Source organism: Drosophila subpulchrella, unplaced genomic scaffold (assembly GCF_014743375.2).
Source record: "Drosophila subpulchrella strain 33 F10 #4 breed RU33 unplaced genomic scaffold, RU_Dsub_v1.1 Primary Assembly Seq354, whole genome shotgun sequence".
Lineage (NCBI taxonomy): Eukaryota > Metazoa > Arthropoda > Insecta > Diptera > Drosophilidae > Drosophila > Drosophila subpulchrella.
Genome location: NW_023665577.1, coordinates 5,342,560 through 5,351,223, shown reverse-complemented (window position 1 = coordinate 5,351,223; position 8,664 = coordinate 5,342,560). Strand labels below are relative to the sequence as shown.

At 39.5% G+C, this 8,664-nt stretch overlaps 1 protein-coding gene across 2 annotated transcripts; it reads left to right on the top strand.

Moving 5' to 3' along the window:
- The first annotated feature begins 407 nt into the window (after positions 1 to 407).
- On the top strand, positions 408 to 6,495 carry LOC119560645 (major royal jelly protein 1). 2 transcript variants are annotated; one of them, XM_037874199.1, is made up of 3 exons: positions 408 to 559; positions 4,282 to 5,105; positions 5,602 to 6,495. In XM_037874199.1, the coding sequence occupies exons 2-3, from the start codon at positions 4,294 to 4,296 to the stop codon at positions 6,380 to 6,382; spliced, it is 1,593 nt and encodes a 530-aa protein (XP_037730127.1). In that variant the 5' UTR covers positions 408 to 559; positions 4,282 to 4,293; the 3' UTR covers positions 6,383 to 6,495. The 2 variants fall into 2 exon arrangements, with proteins under 2 accessions (XP_037730127.1, XP_037730128.1); XM_037874200.1 differs by lacking the exon at positions 408 to 559 and adding an exon at positions 615 to 770.
- Positions 6,496 to 8,664: the final 2,169 nt, after the last annotated feature.

Sequence of the window (8,664 nt, the reverse complement as noted above, 5' to 3'; positions counted from 1 at the left end):
ACCACGCGGTACAATGGACTCCATTGACAAAAACAGTCGCTGATATGCTGATATATAAATACCGAGGTACCCGAAAATGCGAAAATAAAATCAAATGAGTTGTTTATTTGCATAGCGATAATGAACTTGTAAAGAGAGAAAACCCAATTGCCGCTGCACAAAAAAAAAGTGAGTTACAACAATTGGCCGACGCGTTTGCCAGCAGTCAGCAGTCATAACCTGCAGACTTTAATGCAAATGTGCGGAAGCTGGCACAACGGAGCGTATGAGCGATATGTGCCACCAAGAAAAGCGGCTCCGAATGTCCGGTCAGCGAGTATAAGAGTGGCAAATAGAGGCTTGCAGCAGGAGTTGGCTTGTTAGATACACAGACAGCAAACAAGCAACTCTTATAAAATTCGGTGCGCCTGACAAACGGAACGCAGTCGCAAAACGGCAACGGCAACGATCAGACGTGTCGCGCAATCAGATCACAAAATAAAACCCAATATCTAAATTTAAAGTTAACTAAAGCGGCAACTTCTCAACAACCAGCTCTCGAAAGCTCAAGTGTATCAAAGTAAGCTAATTCCAGATGAACCACAAATTGGCCTGGCCGCAAAAACAAAAGACTTAGGCAACGAACGCGAAGTGCGGTTTCTAGCGGCTACAGTGCAAATTGCCGTGCATTTAGTTAGCTGCTCGAGTGCAGCTTGTGAGGCGTTGCCAATGCCACTCTCACCGATTTAAGAAATTCGAGTAATAACATACAGAGCCCATCGCTTTAATTGGTAAATCGATAGCCTAAGCCAAGGATAGTCAATTGCAAACATTGTGAGTTATTAGCCAAATCCGCCGATCGCGTGTGTCAGTGCGTTTTTGTTTAGATTGTTGTGTGGCCAAAAGAAGCCGCTAATGCCGGAGAACGGAACTGTGTTAATTAAGTGTTGTTGGCAAACGCATTTTATTTATTTTTTTTTGGATTGCATTTCTGTTTATACGTTTTGGGCCCAATTAAAACGATCGCTGCCGCAAAGTGCAGACAATTCTACGTGACTACGCCGACTTAGACTGGATTTATGACCGCATATTGCGGCAGTGCAAATGTCGGTGGGCTTTAAGGAAGCTGTGACGGCGACCTTTTCCGCTGCTGGCCAAAATGCGAAATTCACAAACAGGTGTTAATCAACCTTTGGCCAACGTGCCTCACGTTCAACTCCGCCGCAGTTTTGTGCTTTATGAGAACACCAAAAGTAGCCGATTCAAATAGGATCAGCTTACAAAAGTACAACTCAATTGTAATTAAACATTTTTGGTCTCATGTCCATTGTGGAAAACGTGAGAAATCGCAGAGTGCAAAAAATTGTGATTCAGATAAGGCAACACACGATCGAATGAATGGCTCTGTATTAACCCCATAGTGTGTAGTACTAGTTAGAGTAACTAGGTTGAAGTTATTTTTCTTAATTGGCCCCTGGCGTCCAAGGGAAGGGAAATCACACATTTTGTTGCATCACATTTCGCTCTAGACTGTCTCAAAAGGGACCTATTAATAAATGGCCTGTCAAAATCTGGGCCACAAAGCATAAATTTCTTTTGTTGACCAAAATGTTTGCGAAAAGATTTATGTTTAAAATGAATGGAAATGCAAAATAAAACCATTGTTCATTAACGTATTTTAAGCCTAAGATGCCATGGGTATAGAAGGCTTTTTGTTGAATTCATTTAATTAAATCGGCTTAATGTATACATTTTGTAATGCAATTTATGATAGAGGCCTATATTAAAGCTGTTCAAGCTTCAGTATCTTATCAAGTCAAATGTTTGTAAGACTATGTTATAGTGGCTAAGTTAGGATAACATTTTTTTTACTTTTTGTAAACATTCACTCTGCAAACCAATTTAACGGGGGCACCAATCGTAACCTTTTATTGCAAACTTCTATTATCATTGATCAACATACCATGCTTAAAAGAAAAACCAAGCAATTTTCCAAAGGTTACTCAGGCAAGCATTTTATTAAATTGCTACATAGTATTTAGTTATTATCCCAAAGAGGTTTATATCGTGCAGGCAAGTAGTTTCCAACAAACGCTTTCGAACCACTTCGTGAAGTTTAATAGAAAAATTAAACGAAAATTAAGCGAAATTTCCTTGCTTGCCGTGGCTCATCAACATGAATAGCTATTAAACCAAATGCGCACTTTAATCAAAAAAAAAGATGATTATAAAATGTAGAAAAAGACAAGTGGCTTCGTGTTTTGCGGCTTGTACCTCTTGACTTGTAAACTTGTTGTTAGCGGTTTGTTCCGCCCAGTGAGCCGAACCCAACCCATGTTGACAAAAATACCATCTCTTTTCTTTTTACTCATTTCTTTTCTTAACTTTTTTTGTGGTTTTGGGAAACTGCTCGAGTTTCCGCTTGGCATTGCCCAAGTGTTATGTAATGTGCGCAAGTGCACAGAAATAAATCACTTTTTTTCACGCAAGTGGCGCCGAGATCAGCCTTGACTTTAGCTCCTTTTTTATGTAATTCATCAAATGCTAGTTGCTGGCTTGAAAATTACAAAAATTCAATTATCTTTAGCTGCTAATCGCGGCACGCGCCAATGAAAGTTACCATGCAGCACGTTGGCCATGTTTGCCTACAATTTGCCAGATTCAAACGAGTCTGGGAGTTGGCTCCGACGTTTAATAGTATATGATTTGAGCGAAATAAGAGACAACTGCCCACAGCAAATTGTCCAAAATATTCAAATACCGACCATTAAGTTTGTGCCTAACCGGTGGAAGACAAATTAAAGTGTCAGTTCCGTGCTGGAAAAAGCTGGCTTGACAATTAAAAAACGCATGTGTTTTGCTCGTACACAGCGGAAATATAAGTCAACGTATAGTGGGAAATTAAGAAAAAATATGTTTGTTTATATCCAAAAACCATATTTTTTAAGATTTATTTCAGCATTTAAAAAAAACATGCTCAAATATTTAGAGCCCCACCTTAAATTTATCAATATTAATAAAAATAAATTATTTTTCTCAGTGTTGGCCATTTAACTTTATGCACCAACTCAAGTTTATTGAATAATTTCTAAATTGCGCCATGAATATTTTAGTAATAACAAAATGTGCATCGAAAGCTATTGCGTATACTCAGCAATCACCTATGGAAATAATCTCAAGAACTATAATCAAATTATAATGGAGCATCGGGCTTTTAAAGGAAAAGATCGCTTTTGATATGCATTTTTTTCTAGTGCAGCTCTCGCAACAGCTTATTGAGATCGTGACTGCAAGTGGGATACGACTGGCGTGAGAAATTAAAGCACGCCGCAGATGCAAGCGCAAGTATCTGATGGATACGGACACTTCAATCTGGACTGACCCGGCTGCATTGCGAACTCATTTGAATACAATCGCCAAGCCCACACCGCTTTTTTCCGTCTGCAATCTGCAATCTGCAAACTGCAATCCGCATACCGGCATCGAGACCGGAATTGTCACACATTTACATGAAATCTGTATTGCCGTCAATATCGTTAGAAAGGGCTGTGATATGACAGGCTAAGGCTATTACCTTACTGGATCGGTTCCATTTAAATTTATGGAATTGGCGGGAATCCTATAAAATAGGTTACGGCATTGTATGCAGATTATAAATCACCAATTAGAAATGCATCGTCTGCAATTGCATGAAACGACTTGTTAATCGTTATAAGCTAATTCATTCAAAAGCACGAACCAGGGTTTGTGGTACTTCACAGATTGATTATTCATTAATTGCCTGCGGTTAGCGAAGTCTTTACACTAAAAAATTTTATTTGATTAATAAAAATATGATAGAAATCGTGTAGGTACACAGCAATAATAGAATTGATTGGAATATAAGAAAAATATTAAGTAAATTATATTTAAAATCATTTACTTTTCAAATTCTTAAGAAATTTGGTTGTGTTTAAACTTATTAACATTCATATATATTATATATATATATTATATATATTATATTTTATACTATATTAATCAGTTTTTCATTCTTTTTAAAGTGTTTTTGAAGGCTTAAGCACTTAATATTATTATTTTGTAAATGTAAATTCTCAATGATCAATAAATACAATAAACACTTATTTTATGTTGGGAAAATCTCTGATTCCGATTTCCTCCCATGACGATTGTCCAAGGAAAAGTCCGGAAATAGAAATGATAGATAAGCCCAAGCAGAAGCTGAGTTGCAGCAGTTCAGATTCTGGTCTTGCAGTGACTGCAACTTCAAGTAATTCTTTTCATTCTTTTGCTATTTTACAGCCCCAACTTGCCATGATTCGCATCCTCGTTGGAGTGATTTGCGTGGTCCTTTGGTCGCCGGTTAGCCAGGCTCTAGCTCCTGGCTTGCAGGTGGCCAAGCAGTGGAAACTCCATCGCTATAACTTCGAGCCCCAGGCGCCCGTAACCGATCCCAACTTCTATAATGCTCAAAATGTTCTGATCACCGGTGTAGCCGTTACGGATGACCGGATCTTTCTGGCCACTCCAAAGCTCTTTTCGGGAGTTTCCTCGACAGTAAGTTGGGTTTCCAAAGCCCAGTTCGGGGATTCCCCCATCCTGCAAGCGTACCCCGATTGGTCCTTTTCCAACACTGGTCGCAGTGACTTCAACTGCAGCGATCTCGTCCTGACTTCGGTTTATCGCCTTCGTCTCGATTCCTGCAATCGCATTTGGCTGCTGGATGCCGGAATTTCGCGATCCCTCGAGGATTACGAGATCACCTGCCCGCCAAAGATCCTGGTTGTGGATTTGGCCACGGATCGCGTGGTGCGACGGATCGATTTCCCCCCGGAGGTCCTGCGAGGAGAGTCCCTGTTCACCAACATGGTGATCGATGAGACGACTTCCAAGGGATGCGATGATGTGTTTGTCTATATCACCGACACCGTGGAGCCGGGAATCATTGTCTACGATAGTGGAAAGGACGTCACCTGGAGGGTTTCCCATCCAGCCATGTACCCCGATCCGGATTTCGCCCAGTCGGAGATCCTCGAGCATCGGTTTGTCCTGATGGACGGAGTGGTCGGACTGACTTTTGATGAGCGAACCGGTGTGGTTTACTTCCAGCCTTTGGCCACAGATAGGTGAGTCATCTAAAATAGTCTCTAAAATCTTATAAATATTTCTAAAGTCAAGAAAGGGCTATAACAATTTAGCCGCCCGTGAATAACATGAAAATACCCTCAAAATACATAAAAATACCTTTATTAGCTTAGAGCAATTGGTCGCGTAATCTCAGGAAGAAGTGATTATTTATAATACCTTACATTGCCAAAAACTTTCAAGTTTCAAGGTTGGGTTAATGTTTCTTTAAACAACAAATAATTAATTAATTTGAGAAACTATAAGTTGTATTGGGGTTCTAATTAAATCAAATTTACAAGTTAAGCTCTAAGTAGAAACACAGTTGGTGGTTAAATGTTGAAGGTCAGTTTTCATAAATGATTACTGAGGCGTTATAGATCAATTAATATAATTGTAGAAGAATTAATAGCCGACTCAGGGTATTATTAAAGGGGTATTTATGGTAAAATTAATATAACATTTCACTAACTAACTTTAATTCCATTCTTTTTTCAGGGTTTTCTCGGTGCACAAGAATGTCCTGCGTGCGGGGCCTTTGCCAGATGGAAAAATGTTGGATGTGAAACTGGTGGGCAAGAAGAGCTCCCAGGGCATTGGCCTCGCGGTATCGCCCTTCGACAGCAGTCTGATCTTCAGTCCCATGAGTGAAACTGCGATCGCCTCGTGGAATCCCACTACCAATCAGCAATCCGTGCTTGCCTTTGATCGCGATCAGTTGCAGTTTGTGGCCGATATCACTACCACAAAATCCGAACCGGGCGTTATCTATGCCATATCCTCGAAGTTCCACCGCTTCTTCCTGAAGAACCTGAATACCAATGAGTTTAATAATCGCATTGTGAGGCTGGAACTGCCCGCTGGAAACTCTTTGCTGGGTCATCGAGTTGCCCTCCCACCGCCACCCACTCACAATAGTTTGTTGAACTTTGGGTTGTATAACACTCATGGTCAGACCTCCACGAATGCCCTGCAAACGTACTTCACCAGTCCGGCGCTGACCACGCCGTTTACCACCAAATCGCCCTTTAAGTTCGAAACTGGAGGAATTGTCAACTATGCTGCCAGGAATCCGTTTACAGCCTTGAATCAAGGAGAGGCCTTCCCGCCCAGCAAGGCGACCAGGGACAACTTCCAGCGATCCTATCTGGACACCCTGGTGGGCACCACTGCCCCGGCTGCCACCACCCGAATGGTCTCGGTGCCGCCCACCGCCTACAGCAGCCGCCACAGTGGTTACTACTATCAGCGAGCCACAAGATCGTTGGGACAGGAGTGAAAAACAACTTGCGCACACGCTGCGTATACGCAATGCGGCCAGCAGCCGATGTAAATAAATCTCTATAAATGTAAATTGAATAAATTAATTTAATGACAAAGTTGCATTTGATACATTTGAATATTTTTGAAATAGATACTTGGAAACGAGAAAGAACGCTATAGTCGACGTTCTCGTATATGAGGTACCCGTTACTCAGCTAAAAGGAGTGCGAGGGAGATGGAGACATGCATGCAGCAAATTGGCTGTTTCCAAGATTGCACACTTTATTTGCTTATAGCTTTTTAATGAATGTTCTGATTTGAAAAATGTTTGGCACGTAGTTGGGTATTGATAATCAGAAGAAAATCCCATTTTACAAGTGAGAGCTAACAAGCCTTACCGTTATGGGCGTTAGAATGGGCGTGGGGCCCTGATGAAATAAACTCGAGCTGCCCAAGAACCTTAAGAGTCTGCATGCCATATCCCAACTTTGTAGCTATATTAGTTTTCGAGATCTCAGCGGTCAGACATACTAGTTCAACTCGGCTAGTGATCCCGATCAAGAATATATATACTTTATATACTTTTCGACCAATCTAGTATACCCTACTCTACGAGTAACGGGTATAAAAATATTTTAATAAATGTTTACTTACACATTTTAGAAGGCTGCTAAATGGTTTGAAAATTGGAGACAGCTTACATGTGTGTTGAGCAAAACGCCGATTACTATTTAATTAATTGTTGAATGTCTTTGATACTGTTGATTTCCATTAAACTGGACGGCACATGTAGAGGACTTTGGGTCAGGAAAAGATTTTGAATAGATTTATCTATCGACTAAAAGCTGAATATATTATTGAAATCTATTAACTTTATAATAAATCTTATCAATCGATTTATTAAATCCTTGCTCCGGAAATTTATTCATTATTAATTTTCTCGCATTCAACTTTAATCTCCAATCCACGTTATTCATTGTTTCTCTTATATTTCAAGAAAACTACAAAGTATGACAAATGCTGGCCATAAAATAAAGCCCACTATTTATGACTTTCAAATCAATTAATTAAACGTTAATATCGGCGGTGACACTTTACCGTGGCTTATTTTCGCATTAGTATGCATTGAATGGCAGTGTCACACTTTTGTTATTAACGAAGATATTAGTTGGCCATAACATCGGAACGAGTCTTTCACCTGTTGCAGATCAGTGCGGTAACACCATCTGGAACAGGGTATTAGAGATTGTTAATATGTGCAAGGTGATACTCTGGCTTCCGGCAGATATTTTATTTTATGCATCGCTGGCTATAAATATTACTTCATATGGACAACGATTTTTTTGATATTAGCACTTTTCTTGGTTTTAAGGCAAAGTAGGGTAAGGTTGAATTAAATGTGCGAAGAATATTATTTTTGCTAATTCCGAATTAAGCGACCAGTTTCGGTCATCACACAATATTCGGCTTTAAATGCCATTAATAATTTGAAACTTAAACCGGTTGATGGCAGGCGTCGGTGGGATTAGATACCATCGCCAGCTCGGGGCAGTAATTGATGGGGAAACAAGAAACAAATTGTACAGGGGCAAGGTGTACGGATTAGTGTGTTATACCAGATTCGATTGCGATTTTTGCATGCAGTCAAGCGTTTGGGCTTGGCAAATTGATTTTGAATTTAATTTGGGTGGCAATCATTTGAACCACTTTCTAATATAAGTTATTGCATATGCATACCTTACAATTTTTCAAAGAGATCGTTTAAGATTTGTTAAAATGGGAATAATTATTGTAAAACTTTTTTTACGATCTATGTTGTTATTCAAAAAACTGACCAGGAAATCTTTTAATTGCAATTGGCATTTGTTATATCAATTTAAATAATTATTTCCTTCAATGTCAATCCATACATCCGTTCAAGTCTTGACTGTCTTACATGATAACGTTAAAACAGGATTTCCGAATCAGTTACTTATCATAAAAATATCAAATATAAATTCCGAATAAAGTATAAAGCTTCCCCCTTCGCCAATAAAGTTCATTCCTTTAAACAAAAGGCAGAAATGATTTCAAAGCCATAAACATTTTATGACTTGGCGCTCTTTCAAATCGGATGCATAAGCCCCTGTTTATAAAGCTTCGTTTAAGCATTATGAAAGCCCAATAAAAAAGTGATATTTTTTGACTCACGTGGACAAAACGTCTGAATAGACAAAATGATTTTTTATTAATTAAACAAATTAAACCGAGTTACTGCCAAATGCACAGCCGTTGCACTCAACTGCCACATTAATGAGG

What these genes read in the sequence shown, in the direction of transcription:
- LOC119560645 (XM_037874199.1), top strand. Translation starts at nt 4,294, where the DNA reads ATGATTCGCATCCTCGTTGGAGTGATTTGCGTGGTCCTTTGGTCGCCG. An exon ending in CAGCCTTTGGCCACAGATAG is followed by an intron (nt 5,106 to 5,601) that starts GTGAGTCATCTA and finishes TTCTTTTTTCAG; the next exon opens with GGTTTTCTCGGTGCACAAGA.